General features: G+C 36.4%; 2 protein-coding genes across 3 annotated transcripts; one reads left to right on the top strand and one right to left on the bottom strand.

Moving 5' to 3' along the window:
* Window positions 1–17,528: 17,528 nt before the first annotated feature.
* Window positions 17,529–19,998, top strand: LOC113294252 (transcription termination factor MTEF1, chloroplastic-like). Of its 2 annotated transcripts, XM_026542664.1 has the most exons (3): window positions 17,529–17,726; window positions 17,809–18,759; window positions 19,937–19,998. In XM_026542664.1, exon 2 carries the CDS (start codon window positions 17,903–17,905, stop codon window positions 18,752–18,754), a length of 852 nt encoding a protein of 283 aa, XP_026398449.1. In that variant the 5' UTR covers window positions 17,529–17,726; window positions 17,809–17,902; the 3' UTR covers window positions 18,755–18,759; window positions 19,937–19,998. The 2 variants fall into 2 exon arrangements, with proteins under 2 accessions (XP_026398449.1, XP_026398442.1); XM_026542657.1 differs by lacking the exon at window positions 19,937–19,998 and having other exon boundaries at window positions 17,809–18,784.
* On the bottom strand, window positions 18,890–23,516 carry LOC113294246 (sulfite exporter TauE/SafE family protein 3-like). The gene is made up of 12 exons (XM_026542652.1): window positions 22,835–23,516; window positions 22,222–22,381; window positions 21,862–22,062; window positions 21,472–21,536; window positions 21,340–21,379; window positions 21,028–21,092; window positions 20,854–20,940; window positions 20,556–20,606; window positions 19,972–20,193; window positions 19,661–19,754; window positions 19,357–19,497; window positions 18,890–19,258 (listed from the first exon to the last, which is right to left on the bottom strand). Exons 1-12 carry the CDS (start codon window positions 23,066–23,068, stop codon window positions 19,185–19,187), a joined length of 1,434 nt encoding a protein of 477 aa, XP_026398437.1. The 5' UTR covers window positions 23,069–23,516; the 3' UTR covers window positions 18,890–19,184.
* Between the last annotated feature and the right edge of the window lie 1,670 nt (window positions 23,517–25,186).

The following is a 25,186-nucleotide window of genomic DNA, read 5'->3' as shown; positions in this document are numbered from 1 at the left end:
CAACCGACTTTAGATATAACCTGCTCAAGTTCGCGGACTGGATCGCGGACTTAAGCTCACAGAAGGCATTCACAAACTCCAGCAGAAATTCTCGGGTCGAGAACTTCCGCCAGTTCGCGGACTTGGCTCACGCCACATTTCGTTTCTCTTGATCAACAAAGTTCGCAAACTTTGGTTCAAGGAATAAAGACTTATACATATATGTGTTTCCACAACAATGCTTATATCCTACCAATGGTTATATAATCTAAACTCCCATTTCAATCATTGGAACATTCTCAGAGGACGTTAAATAGCCGTTATTCACAGACCATTTTTCGTCAGAGCAATTTCCAAAGTGATTGAAACATAACATGACATTCACCACTAGGTAAAGATGAATTTGGTTAAAGAAAAATCTTACTGTGGCGGACCAGAGAATTTTTGCTCCCATCGGGTCGGGTTTCGAACCGCTTGGCGAACTCCAACTCTCCAATGCGCCACTAAAGTAACCGGACCTTCACATTCTCCTGAGCAACTCGAATTCAGATTACCCAAACTGCATTATAAGCAAGCATCATTAGCATTTATTCTCTAATTATGAGAGACGACCAGTTGTCAACATGAGAGACGGACAATTGCCAAAAGTAATAGATTTAGTATGGCCAGTTGCCAACTCCAATAATATACAGCCAGATGCCAATTCTAACAATTTATATGGCATGTTGCGAAGGTTAAAGGATGCCCAGTTGCCAACCAACTATTGGCCAGTTGTCAATGTTAAAGGATGGCCAGTTTCCACCACTATCAGCCAGTTGCCGGTGATCAAAATTGGCCAGTTTCCAATGCTGAAGGATGGCCAGTTTCCACCACTATCGGCCAGTTGCCGATGATAAAATTTGTCAGTTGCCAATGTTTAAGGATGGCCAGTTGCCACCACTATCAGCCAGTTTCCGATGATAAAATTGGCCAGTTTCCGATGTTAAAGGATGGCCAGTTGCCAACGCACTAGCGGTCAGTTGCCAATGATAAAAATTGGCCAGTTGCCAATGTTAAAGGGTGGCCAGTTGCCAACCCACTATCGGACAGTTGTCGGTGATAAAAATTGTCCAGTTGCCAATGTCAGTGTTGCAATCATCTCGGAATAGATGGTATGAACTGCAAAGAAGCAACCAACCCTTTTCAGACGATATGAACAACCTTGCGGAGTTGTGCTGGACCCCATAGCGGCTGCCTACGTACCATCTTCGTTGCTCGAAGGGATCAAGCACGACCGTAGTTCGTCGTTTTAGTTTTTAGATAGTATGAACTACCCACAATAACAACTATCCCTTATCAACTATCAAGTAAAATGATTCCATTTACTATGCATATAATACATTTCGAGTAAATCGCTACTCCGAATATCCAAAAATACATAATAAGACACAGATGCTTTTCATTTCCATATAAAAATTAATAGAAACACAAGCCAAATCCTTAACCTCTATCGAAACCCATATCTGTTCGAATGTAATTGGCTTGCGTCCTTCCATACATCAAACACACGAAAAGTAAAAACTTGAAAACTATAATTTAAAGACCCATTAACATTTAGGTAGATCACAGCCACCACAAATAGGCAAATGAGGTCCACGTACTAAAAACAATTAACACACCGTAAAATATTACTCTTATTCATCTAATCCAGTAGCCAACTTTAGTATCCATGACCAGCATTCAAAAGTTTATAAATGCACATATTTAGTAAGACATTAGGTCAGCCACCTCTCACCAAATGAAAACATTTCTTTCTATATTCAATAATTTAGTTAAGTTACGTATATCCATATCAAGATAAAATTAGTCGAACAAGACCCAAGTAAACATTTCAATCATTTCCCAATAAATTTCAACATAGGCGAAGACACCCGATTTTAACAGCACCACTTGCCTGTATACGAAATTATAGATATAAATTGAAATGTAGGCCTACTTACATGAATCAAAATGTGTGGCCTCTGTGAAATATACTATGTACTATTTACGTACTTGTCAGTACAGTTCAACCTCAAAGAAGTAAACCAGCAAGAAATTTATTCTGACAACAACAAGGCTATAACAAAAGCTAACTTCATTCTTTTGCAATTTATGGTATCATGTAATCATGTTCAAGTTCAACTTAAGCATGATAACTAGCTACGTAGCAAACACTAAACATCGCACTCTCTAATTTTATCCAAATGAAAGATGTAGGGTCACAATGAATACAATAATTGTAAATCAAATGACCAAACACTAAAATGATCACCTGTTACAACTACAACGTACATGCATGTTCCGAGGAATCTGCTCCACCACAACTCTTATGGTATCCTACTGATCCCCTTTTTTCATTCTAATTTAATATTGGAAAACCATATGTATTGTACATGCTACCCCAAAAAGTAAATCGTTACTTAAATTCCTTGAACTACATTTTAACTAATTAACCAATAAACCATTTCAAAGAAATATAGCTAGATTGAAACACAAATGGGATTGAAGATATATCTATGCCGATATTTCCACGAACACTAGAAATGCCCTGCTAGTTTAGCCACAATATCTAACAACCAATGGTAGGCAGAGAATCAAAACAAATGTCAGTGCCTAATCGAACATTTCATTTAACAAGAAAATTAATGTGAATCAAAGTCTTATGAATCAAAAAAAAATTAATGAATCAACTTAATAGAAACTTAGTTCCTAATTTCCCACTTGTATTATCTATGCCATTCGCATACCAGTACTGGGCATAATTACAATTCTACAATAGATCAATTATGTAAACATAAATCCCTTCCAAACTAATTACCAAACATTGATGTGCATAATTTGGTACTACAGAATGCTAATTTGGTGTGTATATTTGGATCTCTTCTATAGCTTTCTTGACCTGCCATTTGAGTTTAACAACAACCCATCCATCGCTACACTAACCGAATACCAAATGCGCTCCAAGCCACGACAATTCATTCACAATGATCGATATTAACAACCATATTCATATAAATAGGGATCGGTAGGTATTACCAAACTAAACTATGCCTGAAATATTAGTAGCACTAGCACATCAAAGACCATAGTTTCAGCCATGCTAATTATCGTCAGTCAACTTGGTATTAAAATGTCTTTTACACAAACAAGTACCATGACAAATTAGAATTTCACCCAGATAAAGTGGCATAGTAATAAGAATTTAGCAACCCGCGCAATACTATCTCAAGTGAGATATTAGTTAGTTTATCGTAGGGGGAAATGTACCTAATATCTCCTCCTTATGATTTCAATTTTCTTAATTTGGTTAATTTCAAAATATATAGATGGAGTACTACCCTATCTTTCCTAAAATGACAATTTCCAGTGAAGGAATCCCTGCACATGCTACCGACATCACTGCCACATTAATACAGGTAGGCTTAGCACATACCCAAAAGTGGATGATTCAATATCAAAATTCTCTTTTCTTCCGAGTTCACACACAGTAAAGCCTTTATAAATGTATGGCATCCATATACCACCGATTCAGGGTTTAGACATCAAGTTTCCCAACACAAATACCAATCTACAAGGAATGATCATAATTAATTATTAATGGATCTATACAAGGATTTCATAAAGCAGTACCGAGCCTTCAACCCAAACACCATTCATAAAAAACATTCTATAAATTTTAAGTTAATGTGGTCTTGAACTAAATGTCCATTCTGATATGCATGAAAACACACTTAAATCTAAAGTCTAAGAACACCTATGTTTCGGTTTCTCATTAAATCACGAGCAACTTAACTACAAGAAGAGTACAAAGAAAAATAAATTCATTTGAGTACTAACCTTGATGCCGTTCAGGCATATATAAACAATCTCTCTTCCAGCACCATTCAGGCATATCAACAAGCACTTCGTACGCAGGTATGCTCCATTTCTGACCCAAACTCCATTAAATTCGACCCAAGACATCTGGTGAGTTCTATCCAACTTTCAACTGTGTCCCTCAAGGGTCAAGCCAGATTTTGAAATGAGAAAATTTAACAGGGTTGAGATTTGAGTAAATTCTCGCAACCCGTTTAAGCATAAATAATGAATTTGGCATAAAGAACCAATTGGGACAAAAGGTTCTACAATTACCACCCTAACTCACCAACTTACTCAATTTAAATTAAGAATTCTGAAATCGATGTAGATTACTACTAACCCATAATTTGTTATCATCTGAATTGAAACGTAATCAATCGATTCTATAACGAGAACCAAAATTGGTATAACCCTAGTTTTTCCTGTTTTTCAACAACAGTTGTTCAAAGGGGAAATTACAGCAGTACAAACTCAAGCATGCATCTAGTTTCATATAAAACTTCAATCATTTTATTGAGAATCAATTGCCTAATATCAAATTCTCAAGTTGCAGAACATAAATTCCTCTCCTCCATTTATAATCCAACCAGCATGCGTGAACGCCATTAGTAACTAGACGTGATTTCGCCTCCATAAAGCTTACTAACTTTTCGTGATTTCAGATTGGTTTTCCTTTAATTTTCAGTCACCAGGGGAAGAGAAGAGGGAAAGAAAATATATCAACAAAAGAAGAATGAAAGAAAATAAGAATGGAGATCCAGTTCTCTCTTTTCTCCTCTGAAGTCTGAACTAAAATTGTTCATTGATATTAACGTTTCGTTGTGACACGTGCTTAGCTGCCTGGGTTACCATTATAAAGCCCAAGGGTTTGGCTAAGGCAGACTCTCTATTTAGTCACTAGGATTTTTTATTAAGAAACCACAATTATCAAGACACAATTATCAAGACACACTCAAGCATTAGAGTTTTAGGCATTATAATTTTCGAATTTGCTAACGGGTTTAGTTAGACCGAAGAAAATTTTTCAGTCTGTCACACTTACCAACACATATTTTGAGAAATAGATAGGCGAGTTAAACTCGGCTCGAAATAGCAAACGTGTATAATGAAATTCTATACATCAGTACGATTTTTGTCTCAAGAGTAGGAGATAGAATAGATAGACTCTTGAGGGACAGATAAGTTCAAGTCTCCACATACCTTTTAGTCGATGAAGATCCACCAGTTCCTTGAGTAGTCATTCGTCTTGTATGATGATTGCCATGGAGTCTTGATCTCAACTACACTTTCTATCCTAGTCCGAGACCTTTAGATATGTAGGCTAGAAATCAAGACTTATAGTTTTGATCACTAACATTGACAAACATGCTTGAGATAGCAACGCATACGAGTTCGACCGAGCAATGCTCTAACAATCTCCCTCTTTGTCAATTTTAGTGAAAAAATTATTAATACATATGGAATACAAAAAATAAATAAATTAACTTTTGTAGCTCCTATTCCACATGCCTAATCTTAAACATTACTCGAAATCTTCGTCACTTCCAAGTACTTCAATGACCCCAAAGGTTGTAAGTTTAGCATCACCGTTGTTGAAAATCCGTAGCTATAACAACAAGAAAACAATAGTTCTCAATCATTGTTATACAGTGTCATAGTATCATTACACAACGTCAAAGTCCAATTGTATCACAACTTCAACAACAATACTATGGTGATATGTATCACTCCCCCTTAGTCAATACTCCATCTCACATGGAAACCACTCCCCCTTACATAATGATCCGAAAACCATATGTGTTTGTAGTGTGAACTACATATTAATTCTCCCCCTTTTTATCAATAAAATTGGTAAAGGTACAAGAACGGGATCCTAATGAAATTTCTGAAAGAGACATTTCTTGACCAAAAGAAAGCAAAAGTATATCATCTTATTTAGATGCAATCATAAAGCCGAAGTTAAATGCATTCATCAAGGAGTTTGTAAAGATACAAGATAACCCCTATAATATTCCACAGCCGCACTCCCCACAAAGATTTGGCAATTAAGCACAAGTTCAAAAGAATTCTCCCCCATAAAATGTCATTCCCGAAAGAACAACAAGAGCGACCTTAATTTCGAAAGAAAAGAATGATTTCTTTGGACATAACAAATCACATACAAGTATGTATTTGAATCCAAAATATTCAATTATACTAACCACAAGAGAACCGATGATTATTTTAATCGACAAATGCTCAACATAAGTGAACTTATGGAGACTCAAAATAAACAATTAGATTAATCACAAGAGAACTCATAATTAATCTAATTGAAATACACAATCAAACTAATCACAAAAGTAATCAATTTAATTGGTCATGATCGACATAAGAAAACTTACGGAGCAGCAACTAAATAACCAAACAAGATGATCAATTTAGTTGAATATGCTCGACATGAAGTACCTTACGGAAAAACAACATAACTAATCATGAAAATAATCAACTTGGTCGTTCAATGCTCAACATAAGACACTTCACAGAGCCTCACAGTAATACATAAAATATGGATCAGGGAAGATCAATTCCTGCGGAATACACAAGGATTCATTCTATTTTCCATCACTATTCGCAGAACGACATTTAATAGACATAATCCTTGCAAACAAAAGATTTTAACCTATCTTCCATCAAAAATTGACAATATAGGCTTAACTTTTGTATTTGTCAAAAGTCCATTCATTCTTTTATCAACATATGAATATCGACATACGAAAGACTTTACTTTTGACAAGGTATGGGACGGTCAAGTTCACGGACGTAAACACACACATCCCGTAACACTAATGCAATATATAAAATCATAAATATTAATACTGCAAAAATCATCTTCCAAACAAATTTAGAATTTAAACCAATAAATCTAAAAACATGAAGATGAAAATGTTGGACATAGCTATGTGTAATCACAATAGTGGTTATTCCAAACTCTAGTTATTCTTCTAATAAGAACAAGAAAATAGAAGATTTACTAGGCAATAAAAGAGAAAATAAAAGTTCGTTGAGAGCTTCATATCTTTCAATGAATCCATCAAAGAAGGTATCACTGATTTCCTTTATTCTCTTGACCGTGGACACACCATGTTCGTGAGTTAGAACGCTAACTTTGCGATCAACAACCCGAGCAAGCTGTCTAGCCTTGGTGCAGTCCATGATGAGCTTCTTTTGATTCTATATCAGAATATTCTGATTATCAAGGATTCTGGATTGACCATCCAAGAGTTGGTTTATTTGCAGTTGAAGATTTGCAAACTCGACCTTTGAGTCGTTCTGAACACGAATCAAATCCTTGACAGAATCATCAATCCAGGAGTTGTGATCCTTTCTTTCAAGCATCTTCTTTGGAACCAGCTCTTGAATTGACTCACGTCCTTGAGCATCTTCCTTCATATCAAGATGCACAATCTCTTGAGATTTTGCAGAGTTCTCCATATAATTTATTTTTTTTTGGTAGGGATGGAGAGACACAATATAGAGTAATATATATGTGTATGTAAACAGGAGAAGGAAACTCTTGTTTTTTGGAAACCCTAAGAACTCTCAAGAGGAGGACGCGGACGTTTGTGGACTGTTAGCACAAAAACTCGCACAAAAAACCGAAACTGAAATAATATACAACATACTTGAGCATTTCTCAGTAAATTTCCTTGCACCTCTCAAGTTAGAAACAAGGAAAAGAATACTTGAAGTCAGGTGGTAGAGTGGAATTTAATACCACTATGATCATCGAGAAAGGAGTTGTATATATCATCTGACAGTTTGATCTTTGTGTTCTTCTCCTTTCGTTGGTTGTCTTTCATCCCATAAGAGTAAGACATGGTGTGTTTAACATATCCGTCAGAAGGTTTTTTATGAGAACTAAATCTAGGACCTCTTGCAACTGGTTCAAGAGGAACATAATAGATAGGAATCCATTTTCTAGACTTAGATTTACCAGAACCAGTCTTATAAACACAAGGAATGCTTTTATCGGCAGCACAAGAATTTATACCACTAGAACGCATTTGAACTTTGTGATGATTTCTAAGAAAGAGATCATATTTGTAAGAATTTTGGTTTTCTGTGGGCATACGATTCACTGCAGTAGTCAACTGACTATATGTTCCATTAACAGTGGAAAGAAGCAAATTATGAAGTTTAGAAATTTGTTTCCTCCTGGCAAAACAATGGATAGCATAGTGATTACTTTTCCCAAAGAAAGTACAGGTTCGTGGAGGAGAAGCAACAAACGACACCTGTTTTAACTTCATAGCCATATGAGAAGATTGCAAGTTATATAAACCTTTCTTGACACAAACTTCTTCTGGAGGATCCTTCATGTATTGCAATCCATGAGAATTAGTTTCTACAGAAGAATTCCTCCTTAAGACAGAGTTTTCCTTTTCCAAGGATCTGCACTATTTATTGGCTAGAGTAAGAGATGTTTCTAGTTTCTCTTTTTCGACACGAAGCCTGTTAAGCTCTGATGAATGCGTCTCGATCAAACGTTTCTCTCTTATTGAGTCTTCCTTAACTATATCCTCAAGAACACTAATCTTTTCACGCTGTAGAGTAGTTTCTTGGAGAAGTTTATCAATATTCTTAGAGAATGACTCAATGATGCTATAGAGTTGATGTTCTCGATCAAGAGACTTTTCAAATTCATCAATGAGCTGATCATGATCCTGAAAATCAATGATCTCAGTAGAATTTTTTGTAATTCTGGTAAGCTTCATTTCGTCTTTTGTCATAGTGCCCAATGTCTCATCAGAAAGAGATATGTCATCACAAGATGGAACAATCTTCTTACCTCGGGATTCAGAAGAATAAGCTAAGGAGTAATCCTTTGAGGTATACCCAAGATATTTGGCATAGTTAAAAGCTTTAGAAGACATCTTGGTATGCGTAGAAGAGATTCTGTCCTCAGACTTAGATTGCCACAAACACAGACATGTAAGGTCTTGAACGTGTTTGCCTGCTCTGATACCAATTGAAAAAGTGGGGGTACAACAACCACACCCAATATTTCGTTTAGCAATCTGTATGGATAAACTCTAATATACTTTCTTGAGAATCAACTAGACAGTCAGACTCAATCTAGATAAAAAATATATCAAAGAGTTTATATCTCAATCTCTCGATTTGATATATACTCAAGCAAATAGAAATCTGTGAGTCTTTATCAAATACTAGAGAGATAACTTGGATGGTACCAAAGACCAATATCCAAGTGTTAATCAATTTAAATCAACAACCAAAAGGTCGGATATTCTAATTGATTGAACAACGCACAACCTGTGATATTTCAATTATATAACAAAATATAATGCGGAAAACAAATAACACGTACACCAGAATTTTGTTAACGAGGAAACCTCAAATGTAGAAAAACCCCGGGACCTAGTCCAGATTGAACATACACTGTATTAATCCGCTACAGACACTAGCCTACTCCAAACTAACTTCGGTCTGGACTGTAGTTGAACCCCAATCAATCTCACACTGATCCAAGGTACAGTTATGCTCCTACGCCTCTGATCCCAGCAGGATGCTACGTACTTGATTCCTTTAGATGATCTCACCCAGAACTAAGAGTTGCTACGACCCAAAGTCGAAGACTTTAATAAATAAATCTGTATCACACAGAAAAGTCTATGGTGATAGATAAATCCGTCTCCCACGAATATACCTATGAGTTTTGTTCCGTCTTTTGATAAATCAAGGTGAACAGAAACCAATTGATAAACTGGACTTATATTCCCGATGAACAGCCTAGTATTATCAATCACCTCACAATAATCCTAATCGACGCAGCGAAAAAAGATATTGTGGAATCACATACGATGAGACGAAGTGTTTGTGATTACTTTTCTATCTTGCCTATCGGAGATATAAATCTCGAGACAATTATTACAATCGTACTCGTAACGATAGAAGATGCAAGATCAGATCACACAACTAAAAGAAAAGTAGTATCGGTGTGGCTTCACAATCCCAATGAAGTCTTTAAGTCGTTAACCTGGTTTTAGAAGAAGAAACCAAAGGTTAAAGGAGAATCGACTCTAGCTATGCAACTAGTATCACACGTAAGGTGTGGGGATTAGGTTTCCCAGTTGCTAGAGTTATCCTTTACATAGTCTTTGAAATCAGGTTTTGCAATCAATGATAGCTTGGTAACAAAGCATTCAATATTCACTGTTAGATGAAAACCTGATTAGATTCAAGCTAATATTTCTCAACCGTTGGATCGAAAACTTAGCTTGTTACACACAAATGAAATGTCCAATTTTGGGTTTACGAACCGTTCTCAAACATTAACATTTGTTGGTTCAACAATTGTTAACCAAATGGTTAGCCATACGATCACTTTCATATCCACCATATTCTTCTTCACCATAACTAGTTCAAATGACTCAAATGAACTAGTTAGAGAGTTGTTCAATTGATTAGATCTTATGTAACTACACAAGACACAATCAAAGTAAAAACAGTTTGATTCACTCGAATCGGTTCATGAACTTTATAGCCACGGTTTGCAAAAGCATTCCTTAGTTTAAATAAACATGATTTCAAGAACAACCGGTTTTAGATATAACCTGCTCAAGTTCACGGACTGGGTTCGCGGACTTAAGATCACGGAAGGAGTTCACAAACTCCATCAGAAATTCTCGGGTCGAGAACTTCCGCCATTTCGCGGACTTGGCTCACGCCACATTCCGTTTCTCTTGATCAACAAAGTTTGCAAACTTTGGTTCAAGGAATAAGGACTTATACATATATATATATATATATATATATATATATGTTTCCAAAACAATGCTTATATCCTACCAATGATTATATAATATAAACTCTCATTTCAATCATTGAAACATTCTCAGAGGACGTTAAATAACCGTTATTCACGGACCATTTTTCGTCAGCGCAATTTCCAAAGTGATTGAAACATAACATGACATTCACCACTAGGTAAAGATGAATTTGGATAAAGCAAAAACTTACCAACACATATTTCGAGAAATAGATAGGCGAGTTAAACTCGGCTCGAAATAGCAACTGTGTATAATGAAAGTCTATACATCAGCACGACTTTTGTCTCAAGAGTAGGAGATAGAATAGATAGACTTTTGAGTGACAGATAAGTTCAAGTCTCCACATACCTTTTAGTCGATGAAGATCCACCAGTTCCTTGAGTAGTCCTTCGTCTTGTATGATGATTACCATGGATTCTTTAGCTCAACTACACTTTTTATCCTAGTCCGAGACCTTTAGCTATGTATGCTAGAAATAAAGACTTATAGTTTTGATCACTAACATTGACAAACATGCTTGAGATAGCAACGCATGCGAGTTCGACCGAGCAATGCTCTAACACCAAGGTAACTTGGATTGCAAACCCTGATTGAAAACTATATAAGGAGAACTCTAGCAACTGGGAAACCTAATCCCCACACCTCCTGTGTGTTACTAGTTGCATAAGTAGAGTCGATTCTCCTTTAACCTTAGGTTTCTTCTCGAGACCCTGTACGTTAATGACTTGAAGACTTCATTGGGATTGTGAAGACAGACCGAACTATTATCTTTGTAGTTGCATGATCTGATCTTGTTTTTTCCATCGTGATTGAGTGCGATCGTAAAATTGGCTTGAGATTTATATCTCCGATAGGCAAGATGGAAAAGTAATCATAAACACCTTTGTCTCATCGTTTGTGATTCCACAATATCTTGTTTCTCTAGTCGATTAAGATTATTGTGAGGTGATTGATAATACTAGGCTGTTCTTCGAAATACAAGTCTGGTTTATCAATTGGTTCTTGTTCACCTTGATTTATCAAAAGACGGAACAAAACTCAGAGGTTTATCTGTGGGAGACAGATTTATCTATTCAATAGACTTTTTTGTGTGAGACAGATTGGTTTATCAAGTCTTTGATTTTGGTTCGTAACAACTCTTAGTTGTGGGTGAGATCAGCTAAGGGAATCAAGTGTGTGGAGTCCTGCTGGTATTCAGAGACGTAAGGAGCGCAACTGTACCTTGATTAGTGTGAGATTGGTTAGGGCTCAACTACATTCCAGTCCGAAGTTAACTTGGAGTAGGCTAGTGTCTGTAGCGGCTTAATACAGTGTGGTGTTCAAATATGGACTAGGTCCCGGGGGTTTTCTGCATTTGCGGTTTCCTCGTTAACAAAACTTCTGGTGTCTGTGTTATTTCTTTTCCGCATTATATTTGTTCATATAATTGAAATATCACAGGTTGTGTGTAAGTTCAATCAATTGTGGATCCAACCTTTGGTTGTTGATTAAATTGATTGACACTTGGATATTGGTTTTTGATACCGTCCAAGTTATTTCTTATATTCAATCGGGCTCGCAAATTCCTATTTGTTTGATTGCAGATTGAATTAAGAAATTGAGATATAACTCTTTGATATACTTTTCTTAAGATTGAGTCTGACTTTCTAGTTGATTCTCTTGAAAGTATATTGGAGTTAGTCCATACAGATTGCTAAGCGAAATATTGGGTGTGGTTGTTAGACCCCCACTTTTTCACATACCACAACAGTTTGCATCCAGACAATGGTTAATTGTTTCAAACTCACATTTAAATCATTGAAACATTCTTAGAAGACGACAATAACTGTCTCACACAAACTATTAGCTCATAAGTAATTTTCAAGCGATTGAATGATCAATACGAAAAATTTTGAGTCGACATCAAATGACTGTCTCACACAGGGGAGGAGCCAGCCCATTACAAGGGTGTGCACTTGCGCCCCCTTCCCAGCTAGATCCAAAGCCCGTTTTAGTCCCTTTCAGAAAAAAAAAATTATATTTAAGCCTGTGTTTTACATTTTTGCACCTCCTAAAATTTTTGTATGCACCCATAGCAAATTTTTGTACCCCCTTCCCATGATTCTTGGCTCCGCCCCTGGTCTCACAAATCATGTAAGATGTTTCAAGGCAATTTTTACATGATCATCTTTTGACTCATTATTTAGTTTCCAAAAAATAAATTGTTTCCAACTAAACTCGTCAAGAATAATAATGAATGTAGCTAAAGCAAAAATCTTCCAACACATACTTCGAGAAAGATATAAGCGAGTTAAACTCAGCTCAAATTATCAAATGTGTATAATGTAAAAGTCTATTTAGCTATACGACTTAGTCTCAATAGGAGATAGAATAGAATAGACTTCTGAGTGACAGATAAGTTTTAATCTCCACATACCTTTTTTTGATGAAGTTACTCCAAGCTCTCCTCAGTAGATCTTCATCTTTAATCGATGAACGTCGTGAAGTCTAAAGCTCAACTACACATTTTATCCTAGTCTGAGACATAGTTATAAGTAGACTAGAAATCAAGACTTATAGTTTTGATCATCTAAACTTGACAAACAAGCTTGATATAGAAACTCTTGCGAGTTCGACCGAGCAGTCTAGTCCGAAATCTAGTAGCTAATTACAGTAACATTTTAAATCAGTGAGTGTTCAATCTGGACTAGGTCCCGGGGTTTTTTTACAAGATTGTAGTTTTTCTCATTAACAAAAATCTCTGGTGTCTATGTTATTTCTTTTCCGCATTATATTGTTTTATCTTTATAATTGAAATATCACAGGTTGTGGGTATCCAAACCTAAACAGTATTAACTCAACTTTAAGACTACAAGACTTGGTCTTGTTGGAATTCGGTTCGTGAACAGTTCAAGTATATACTAGGTTTACCTTATTAAAACAATCTCAAATACAGTTTCCTAACCAAACTTATAGATTGTACAAGGATTGTCTATATTGGTTCCCGAAAGAAAACGTTGGTGGTGTACTAGTTACCCTCTCCTTTTCAGGTATCTCTAAGAGGACCAATCCTCATACCAAAATTATATTTCTGGTTTCACATACTCTCTAGGGTTTGTGTGATTTTCGGAATATGGGTTTGCTATTTAGGAAAGTTCGAGATGTCGACATAGTGTGTAATTTGAACATTTGTAAAATCTTATTCCTTTATTGTTCAAAGATATTCCTTAATACTTAAGGTGAGTTCCCAAACCGAAATATTTGATAATCTTTTTGTTAAGATTTTCGAATTTATATGTTTTATTTTTCCAGCAAGTAAAACATATATATGGAAGATGTATTAGTAAAGTATACTTTTTTTTTGAACAAAAGTAAAGTATACTTGTATGCTAGCTAATGTTGAGTTTTCATCCATGAGGGATTTGTTTATATTAGTTGGATATTAGTTGCAAATAGACAATACCGAAAATTGATGTTTATTGCATATCTTGAGAATATTTTCGGTTATGGAAATTACTTAGTGTCCGATCTACCTTGGTCTATAAATAGTGAAGTTTGTTTTTCTTACAAACTTATCCTGACGCATGAACTTCATTTTGTAGTCACTGCGGTAGCCGACTAATAGCATTACTTGTAATACTATCTTGGAGAGGGGAGTAATCTAATTAGGCGAAGTCTATTACGTCCGCTAGTTTAAAGACTTATGTGGGATCAAGAAGCGTCTAGAAAGTACCATTAGCCGGAAATTATAATTTGCATTGGTTTTAGTTTTCGATTATTGATTTGATCGAATAACCGTTATTAAACCTTGTTTGCACCTACTTTGGTTATTCTTGAGAGCCTTGTCTTTTGACATAAGGTCACTCGAACTAGATCAAGGTTTGACGATAGTTCAGATTTGTTTTTAGATCTGACGATAAACTTATGATCATCCATTGTTAATAGACTCTATTATGTGCGTGATAAGTCATAAGTGGAATCAAGTTTGTTTGTGCAGGTACATTGAACATTAAAGGTTTTGAAGAAAAGATGATTTCTTTTTGGTTTCTGATCTTTGTGATTTACTTCGTGCACACACTTGATCAGCTGGGATCCGACTTAGCATTGTTTATATTTTGATAGACATCTTATTACTAGTCGTATTGACCGGCAAACTATCATTTGATGGTCTTCTTCGGGACCTGAATTTGATAGTTTGTAAACCAATGTGATTATCTTAATAATCTAGATATTGGTTGATCTAATCCAAATAAATGAGTTTATTAGATTAGACGGGAGAACCTTTGTTTGACTCAACTAAATCTCTGATTGAGAGAGCAATTACCGAATACAGCTTAGTCGTTTAATTTTCGGAAGACGATCCAAAGGAGTTGAGTGCTTGAAGTCTTCACAAGCAGGTGAAGCAACTTAAGATAGTGGACTCTATCTTAGGATTCACGTGCATTGGCCAGATTGGTTGTAGGCGCAAGGTTACTGTGGAAACTAGGTAACTAGGGGTAGTTTACTTGGTCTCAACTGTATGAAGTTGGTAGTGATCTTTGTATAGCGGCTTAATTCTGGGAGTATTCTAAACTGGACTAGATCCCGGGGGTTTTCTGCATTTGTGGTTTCTTCGTTAACAAAAACTTGTTGTTTTGTTTTAATTTACTTTCCGCATATTATAAGTTTTTAGTTATAATAAAGTAATGGCGCTTGCACGTTAATCAAAACACTTGGATTGATCTCTATAGTTAGGTTCGGTTTCGATACTTATTCTATATATCAAGGGTATATCTTGTGGTTGATATCTTCTTGATAGTTTCTATCTATATTAGATCACGCAAGGTATCTGTCATGTAGGTTGATATCGAAAAGTTTGTGGTGTACTTGGTACCCTCGTCATTTCACTATTCCGGCGAAAGATATTATGTGTAAAATTCTCAGGTCTTTATCATCAAGATAACATTCTAATTTTATGTATTCATGTTCGAAAACATCTCTATATATTCTTATTGGCGAGTTTAAGTTAACTCATGTATTCATGTTCGAAGACTCAGATGCTGAAATAGAAAAGAATCCTCCATTGGATAACAAGAGTCATGTTGATCATGTGAATATAAAAACATCTGAGCTGAAAAATCTAAGTCAACAATTTCTCGTATGTGCTAAAGAGTTGAACCTTACACTACTGAAAAAGAAAACGCATGAATTGCCTAGATTCAAAATTGTTGGAGTACGATCAACTTCTTCTTGATCTAGCTTCTACTTTATCATTCTCTCAAGAATGATTCTTCTTTGAAGATACAATGTCTTGAAGAAAAGTATTTATTAAGAAAGTGAATGGGGACTTCTAAAATACTGTGTAATGGTCTATTATTATTCATAATGATAGCAGGTCCTGAATCCATAACAGATGAGTCTTACTAATTGCTAAATAACATTAAAATAAAATCCAATCGTTCAAAAAAAATATATTAGAAGGCACACAAACCGTATGCAGGCGGATACAACTTAAAGAGAGCAAAGCGCCCAGATACAACTTAAAGAGAGCAAAGCGCCCAGAGAAAGAGCAACAAAGCAAATCTTAAACTAAAACACAAATATTTTCAATGTACACAACAAAGATGATCTTCAGGACACCTTCTGGTATCTGAAAAACATAAACACAATTCGCCAACAAACGAAAACCGCTACCTACTGTCAATTAGTAGAGTGCGGCATCATCTATAATTAAGTCATCGTTATTTTTCGCGAGATCACAAAAACATTTCTCGCGACATCATCTACTATCAATGAAAACCCCTAAACAACTTAAATTTGTTTCCATAAAAGAACCATCAGTCCCTCAATTTGGGTAGACCAAGCGCGCAACAGACAGATACAAGATGGAAATTTGGGCATATTTGTTGAATCACAGTTTAGACGTTAGCATCTTAGTGATGTTTACGGGCGGGCAACTTTGGGTCACTGAGACAATTTTGGATCGCATGAGCAAATTTTTGAGTCATTCGGTCGATTTTGGGTAAACAAATCGACGTGCATTTGGAGCGGCACCCGCTTGAACTGTTTACCGAGACCTTTTGATTTAAACAAAAACACAAGACTTATGGCTGCACAGACCTTGATTCGGCAAACATTATCCTCCTGAACAAATCCAACCCAGAATCCCAAAAGTTACTCCAAACTGCCCCCCAGCCTCCTACCCATTCATAGAGGAAGAATATCTTCAATATTTCACCACTTGAAAGCATTTAACACTTTCCATTTCAACTCTGGAATTATTATCTATAACGCCCGAAATTAGTTATATCAAGATTTAATTAGCCTTAATTAGCTTTATTCTTTCCATGTTTGTTTATTTTTCCAGTAGTATAATTTTACGCCGAAACACAAAATTAAACATGTCTAACATTTGAATTCCTTAGCAAGCCAAAAAAAAATCATTTCTAACATTGTTATCCTGCATTTAACAGCCCGGAATTAGTCTCCTTTTCTTGAATCCCTACTCAAAATCGAAGTCTCTAGATGGATGATAAATCAGGTGATTACTTCATTTACTATTGGTGGCTTTGCGTTTTATGTGTTTGTTTCTTTGTAGTTACTTGTAGAATCATCTTCCATTTTATCTCTACAAAGTGTCACCAAGGCGATCGCCAAGCGAATGAAGTAGGAACAACAACTTCACCAATACCATCAACCCAACAACAGGAACAGCAACATACGACAGAAAATACTACTACAAGTGCACAACTCGAAACTCTAAATATCATTACTAGTATTATCCATAATAATAATACGAGCATGGGAATGGATTCATCTACTTCACAACCAAGGAATGATCCATCCGCTGCCACTGAGTGTACATTGAACTTAATCGAGATCGGAACATCTTTGCCATCTGAGTGCACTATTTGCTTAGAAGATTTTCATGGAGATAATTCAGAAAGGATTAATCAACACGGAGGAAATCATAAGATATGCATGTTGCACGAGTGCAAACATATGTTTCATGCTGATTGCATTAAGATGTGGGTGAATTCTAAAATGGGAATATCAACCCATACTTGCCCCAACTGCAGAGTGAGCCTATCATCTCCAAGATTTAACACACTGTAAGATTTCAATTTTATTTTTTTTCACTTTTTTTCTTTTTTCCATACAGAAATTTATCAGTGATTCTGTCTTATCCGCACAATGCCCAACCAAACAAGCCCAAGAAATTTTCGCGCTAGAAGCTTCACCTGCTGTTGCTAAAAATGGTAGTCCACTCACTCTGTATCCCAAGATTTCCAACTGTTAGCTGCTCCATCTCTCCAAATCTTAACCCCAAACACTTCCAGTCTACACCAAATCCTCAACTTCAACTCAAATTCCATACAACTTACAGAGAAAATATCAGATACCTCAAAACACTAGGAATCATATCAAATAAAAACAGCAACGCAAACAAATTCTTCTCTGCTGAAACACTAGACAGAATTCTATCCATTGTGAATTTTCTCAGTTCCAAGGGATTTACTGATTTTCAGATTCAGAGACTTTCATTTCTGTGTCCGAAAATTTTCTTCTCTGATATAGACACAACCGATATCGAACCGGTGTTGGATTTCTTAACTAAAGATCTTTCTGCTACTCAAGATGAAGCTTGTGGCTTGGTTGTCAAGTGCCCGGATATTCTTTTCTCTGATGTTCGGTTCTGTCTAAGACCAACACTTCTTTTTCTTAGGGAAATTGGATTAGATAAATTGAACTCACCTACTTCTTTGAATGCGCATTTACTCAATACTCGAGTTGGGAAGCTCACTGCAAAGATAAGGTTCTTGGAAAGTCTGGGGTTTTCTTGCGAAGAATCGAGTAGAATTTGTGCTCGATTGCCGGCCATATTTGGTTACAGTGTAGACAATAATCTGATGCCAAAGATTGAGTATTTGGTCAGGGAGATGGATAGGAGTATCGACGAATTGGAAGCGTTTCCGCAATATCTAGCATTCAGTTTAGAGAAAAGGATTGTTCCACGGCATTTGCATTTGAAAGAGAGGAATGTTATAATACCATTGCACAAAATGTTGCTGTGGAGTGATCAAAAGTTTTATGCGAAATGGAAATGAAATCGGTATGGGATCAGTCTTTTTTCGAATTTCTTGGTAATAATTCTAATGTGTATAAAGTTTTGATTCTTGATTTATGAATTTTATCTTCATGTATGCATGAGAAAACGCAGAGAAAATTTTCAGTCCCTTGCAGTCCTTTAGCAACTTGAATTGCCTACATGATTCATAAACAATATGTCACTGGCAATTGTTTGTACAAAATAAATCTTCTTATACAGGATTTAGGAACATGACTAACTCTAGGAAAGTTTCACTAGCTGTAAGAGAAGTAATCTACACACCATAAGAGTTTTTTTTTTCTTTTTTTCCTAACAAAACCAGGGGATGAAACAAATCCTCGTATGATTTAATGGGTTTTGGTGTAGTGGAATTTCATTAAGCGTGAGGAATTCGGTTCATAGCGTCACGAAGTAGTGGACAGGAGAGGCTAACATAGAGTGTCGAAGCCCATATGCTCATGGTGCTCCAGCTTGTTAATTATACTTGCTATCCCCACTCCACCTGCAGTATACAGTAGAATGTGTTATGGCACTTCATCCAGAAGAGAGGGATTCACAGTCTTACAAAAATCGTAAACAAAAGCCACAGATAAAAGTTACCTAAACTTATTGCGCTCACAAAGATAGTGAGAGCTAAGATGAATATGATCAAAGATGCCCGGCCTAGCAACTTTACTAACTTCCTTACAACGTGTTGTCCAGTAAATGCGGCAAGAGTGGCAACCAAAAAGAAATAAGAAGCTGCAGCAATATATGGTGAAATTTTGTATGAGTTCAGGAATATGTTAAGCATGTCTTTTTGCTAGAATTGGTATCCAGTTGACTCAATTTGTTGAAACTTGTCTGGATATTCTTCTTTATACGCATATTAGTACTCCAAATGAAGTTGATTGTTATAACTCACCATATGGAATAGGAAACCGTTTCAGAAGGTAATACTGTACAACTGACATTGAGGAGGAGAATACCATCGCAAAGGTTGATGTTGCACTTGCAACCTGCAAAATGAAGAAACTCCATAAAAATGATAAAACTAATTGACTTAATCAACCTTGTACAAGAATTCTGTTAAAAAGTTATTATCGAGTGGGAACATCATCTATAGTTGGAACCTTCATCGATCTTTATCTTGGTCGAAATGCAGAAAACATCCTTACGTTTTCTATATGTACATGTACAGATGTGTGAGAAAACAGTTAGCAGGAGTATAAGTACCTGTGGTGGAACTCCTAATTCAAGAAAAAGTGGTCCCAGGATGAAGCCACCTCCAAGCCCTAGCAATCCACCAACTATACCGGCTATTATACCGCAGATACAGTATAATAGAAGTTGATGCACTTTCCAGTCTGTTACTTCTTTCCCTATAGATGCAATCACCCTAGTCCCTCTGTATAAGCAGACAGCTTCATAGAGTGATACGGACACAGCAATTGGTACCTTGCATTATAAAATTTCTTTGTTAAGGCTGTAGTCATTTCCCAAAGATGAGGCAAGAATATACAAAATTCACAAAATTTCTGGGATGTCCACTCAGTAATGACTGGACCAGTTATAAACTTATAGTGTCTCCTTTAACAAGCAGGTTCCAGTTAGAGATTAAAAGGTGAGATGACGGATTAGAGACAAGTTGACAGTGTAGTTCAAAAGAGGTAGGAGCACTCAGTGGTATAAAACTCCCAAGTTTGGATTTAATAGCTATTGGTTGAAAATGAGAGTTTCTTGGGGTGTTCTTCTATTCTATTTTCTCAGTTACGGGCATTGTGGAGAAAATTTGTATTGTATATCTTCTTGAAGATTACCTGTAACAAATTCAGAATCCAGTACTCTGTGGAGCAAGTTTTAGAGTACATCTGCAAAAACATTCAAGAAGAGAATAAGCATTTATTGGTATTGATAGCACAGTAATTCCCTTAGCGTATTAACTAGTGAAATTTCCCGGCAAAGAATCCTCAACGGATCCCAATAGAAATCCAGAAAAAAATATTCGTTAGACAAATGAATCCCTAACTGTTGGATCTTGGAACAGATGACAACCTTATTCATGGGCATCAAAAGAAACTTTAGTATGGGAGTTTCACTTGATACTAAAAAGCTAACCTTAACAATCTGCACGGCAAGAAAAGCCACCCACACAAAGAGAAGCACCGTAAACTCTCTCCAGTGGACATTTTCCACTAGGGGTACCTGCGCATGGACCATGATGACTGTGATGACGAGGACAAGCAATGATTGAGAAAATGGTGTGGCCGTAAATCATAGTGTTCTGATTACCTTCTCAACCACCAAAGCAGGTGGACCACTTGGAATAGGTCTGTATTCCTCTTGTTCAGCATCATCTGAAATCCAAGATTAGGTACTGTTAAGTAAGTTGTTTTTTCTCTTGGTATGATTTCAAAACCCTCTCAGCATCTGGTTCCAGTTGCAGCTTAAACTGGGCAAATTTTCTGAAACCATATGTGTCAGCTAGTGCTTTGGACCCTTTAAGATACGGGTCCGCTTGCACAACAGAAGTGGACAGTCTCTTCCCCACCTTCCTCCTACTAGATTAGATTAGTAATTTGAAATGTTGAGTTGGATATGTACCTGTTGACCTTGAATCTGACTCCAACATTCTGGCTGCTTCCTGAAGGTAAAAGTAAAAACCAAAAACCCTCTTCAGTCGAGTTCAAACGGAAAATTTATGGAGGCCATAAAAGAACAAAGGAAGAAACCAACCTTTTTCATTATTGTTTCTTTCTTCCATGTTTCAATACCTTTCAGAAATGCCTTAGTTGATGTAGCTAGCACAGATAATAAAAACTTAATCAGCTCATTAACCATTTACTGTAAAGCATAGGTATGATATTTTCCTGACTGAAAGCATGGATTTTTGTATATTTCAGGTAAAGCTTGCATAGCAGTAAATTCAAGGGCATCACAAGGATAGTATGTGTATAATCTGGCAATAAACGCGGCCCACCAGCTGAAAGTTGACGATAACTGAGAAAGGACGCAAGTGATTTGGAGGGATATCTAAATGAACTTCCAGGGAGTTCATTTTAGGACTGAGCGAGTAAGACAGTAAAATGTAATAGGCAAAGCAAACAAGATGATAGCAGTTATTACCAACAAAGAGGATGATGAGCAGAACCGTGACCATCCAATCTGCAAACATGACATTGAAGGCTACTCCGATACTAATTCCTAACATGAGCATGGGCTGGAAAAGCATTGCGAGGTCATAGTCTATGATAGGTAAGTCCAATGTTGGATGCCGACGCTTCAGATTGTAGTAAACAGTTGATCCAGCAGCTCCCATGATCATACCTATAAATTTACTAGGATTAATAAAACATCAACAGACGATGCTAATAATTACCGGGAACAGTAACTTTGAGTCCTGGACGACTTCTCAAGTTGGTATTAATGTAAGTAAAGCACTTTCTAGTAAGATTAAATTGCAAGTTTTACGTAATTAGTACTGACATTTAGAAATGGCAATTGAGGATTTGGGGTCGAATCCAATGAACAAAGTGAGCATAGGGACAAAGAAACCACCACCACCGACACCTCCAATGCTTCCCAATGCTGCCCCGAAAAACCCAATTATGGTTCCTACCACTGATCTCCACCCAAACTCCATCTTCTGCATTCCCACCATTACACATCATACATACATACATATCAAAATAATTCAATTACATCAAATTAAAGTGTGGGGGATAATAATACTGCAGTTTTTGTTTGTTTCAGGTAGGTGTATACTTGACTCATGAGAGAGACAGATAAGGAGAAAGACACAGGTTTTCCTTCATAAGTCTTTGAGGAAGAAAATTCATAGCTGGTCATGTGATGATACAAAATTGAACATCAAATTCCAGAGAATTCAACTGTGGACTTTTTTTTGTACTTATTTCTTGAGTCCATGAAATCTTACTAAAATTAGAAGCAGAAAAGAAAAAACATTGACATGAATTTGACTTAGGAGCTATAAAAACAAACTTCTTTGGTGAGATCTCCTCTTAAATGAGTCAACAAAACTGTATATTTATGGCAATTTAGAGAGAGAGAGAGAGAGAGAGAGAGAGAGAGAACTCACAGGCCAGACAGGTGTATAAGAAGAATTCTTTCTCTGCAACTCCATGAACCCATTGTCATCCACAATCCTTCCTCCTATCTCATCATGATGAAGCTCATAACTTGGTACCGCTTGCTTATAGTTATCAAGTCCAGGAAGCTTGAATAGCCTCTCTGAACTACTCAAACTAACTTGACTCACTATTACAAGACACCAACAGATTACCCATACTCCAATTCTGTGTCTGCTACCCATTGATTCGATTTCCTCACAACCCTCGATGAGAAATTATGAGCAAGAGAATCTTGTAACACTACTAACAATGAAGATGAAGAACATAAAAAAAAAAAAGTTATGTAAGAGTACACGCCTTTAAGCAAAAGGCTTGACTTTTTTCTGCTCTAAAATTCTCCTCTCTTTATTATCTCATTTTTACATTTGTTCATTTTCTTTAAACAAAGGGGAACCCTGTATCGCGTTTTTTCAAAAAACTGCTGATGTGAAAATACCAAAGCAACAAGAGCTTCAATAATCGTCAGCATTCACACTCAATCGGGGCGGCTCTTTGTAATACGAATTCTCCATCCAACTTATATTATTATGAAACCTCCTCTAGAATCCAAATCAACTAGGAAACAAAACAAAACAAATGAAAATCGTAAGTAAAAAATACATCTTGGTTTTATCCAGGTATGAAATTTCTGATAGTACGTCTTCTTTTTTATAATGTATTCGTGGGACAAGTCCATAAAGTCAGGCACGTGTTGAATGTTGATCGCTGATGGAAATGGGGAACAAAAATGAAGGAGCAGGTATCCAGGTAATCTTAAATAAGATTCAGAATCACGATGGCGTGGCGGAGTCGCTGGACTCTCCGCGTTGACGAACTAAGCACTGGAATCTTGAACCCAGTTTTTCTGCAGCTGTAAATACTGGCTGGTTGGCTTGGGAAACCATACCAAGTTGCAAATGGAAATGAGACCTGCAACAATTCTCGGGCGATGATCTGCTAACCGAATGTCAAATCAACATGCCCCATCCATTTTGGTACAGCTGCTATTCACTGGGATTGGCATTTTTTTCCCTTGACAACACTTAATTAATATGTGTTGATTTATTCAACTGATGAGTGGTGCCGAGCACCGAGCAGTGGAAATAGATAGCGATTGGGAATGCCATAAACATGCCACTCTAATAAGACTGAAATTTTATAACCATTATATAGTACAGATTTGACCATCACCAGAGCTCGCTAGAGTGGTGTCATTATCCAGTATGTGATGGTGGTCTGTGGGTGTGTGATTCGACATTTTTAATGTCCAAAACGGAATTTTACTCGGCACACAAATGGACAAATGAGAGACTGTTGTAGCATTACAGGGAATGCTTACCGTCCCCACCATCCAACCTACCTTGGAGTGATAAGATCGAGACCTGAACTTTAGAAAGTAATTTTGACGATTAGGTGAAGTCAAATAATTTTGATTAAGGTTCAGCTAATTACGTGTCGATTTCGATTAATTTTGTTTTGGGTTTCTTAATGAAAAGTCATCTAGAAGAACAATCAAAAGATTTTTTAAGAATGACCTTTTCAAACACTAGTACCCAATCGTACAAACGTACAATTTTCTCAAAGATCATAATGTTGAGCATCTGTGGTTCAATAATTTTGAATAGAAATCAAATGGTGGGGGTATTACGTACCCAAATGGGTCACTTACCTAATAAACTGGTTGGTCTGATGAACTGTTGCATCTGTGATTCAATAATTTCTCTTCAATAAATTATTTTTCAACCAAACAGAAACAAATAATAACAACTCGAACGTGACCAATGTGCTTCCCACTAGTTAGGTTTATTGTAATGGAAGTTGAAAAGATCAAAATGAAGTTAGTAGCATCCAATATTTGACCCCCTATTAAACTATTACTAATCAATCTGAATTGATTCTGATGTCCTTAAACGAATCTATGGCATGCATATGACTCACAATTCATGGAACCAATGAGAGGAAAAGAGAATCGAATCCTGAGTCGATCACATACATCTCATTAGAATAGAATATAAGACACTGGAGAACGTAAATTATAGCTTATGGTAACTGGGCCTTTATTTTTGGTCCTAAAAGACTAGTTTATGGTACCAACAAAGTTAGGTGCGCGAGGCTTTTGCTTAAGTAATGACCACCTGATAGATAATTCACGATACAAAGGTTATATGCATCACATGCATTAGTTTACCTACCAGAGCTTGTTCATTTACAGATATTAGACAAGCCAAATACATACGACAAAATCAGAAAAGGCTGAAAGGAAGTAAGGTGAGTGAATCAAAAATAACAGCCAAACTGGCAAGTCATAATAGGGAACCAAA

The sequence above is a fragment of the Papaver somniferum genome, chromosome 1 (genome assembly GCF_003573695.1).
Source record: "Papaver somniferum cultivar HN1 chromosome 1, ASM357369v1, whole genome shotgun sequence".
In the NCBI taxonomy this organism is placed as follows: Eukaryota; Viridiplantae; Streptophyta; class Magnoliopsida; order Ranunculales; family Papaveraceae; genus Papaver; species Papaver somniferum.
Note: the sequence above shows the minus strand (reverse complement) of the source record. Positions and strands in the feature narration are given on the sequence as shown.

Excerpts from the sequence above, each read along its gene's own strand:
- LOC113294252 (XM_026542664.1), top strand. The coding sequence starts at position 17,903 with ATGGTAGTCCACTCACTCTGTATCCCAAGATTTCCAACTGTTAGCTGC.
- LOC113294246 (XM_026542652.1), bottom strand. The coding sequence starts at position 23,068 with ATGGGTAGCAGACACAGAATTGGAGTATGGGTAATCTGTTGGTGTCTT. Across the intron at positions 21,380-21,471 it reads AAGAAACAATAATGAAAAAG|GAAGCAGCCAGAATGTTGGA; the intron begins GTTGGTTTCTTC and ends TTTTACCTTCAG. Across the intron at positions 19,755-19,971 it reads AATTAGGAGTTCCACCACAG|GTTGCAAGTGCAACATCAAC; the intron begins GTACTTATACTC and ends TTCATTTTGCAG.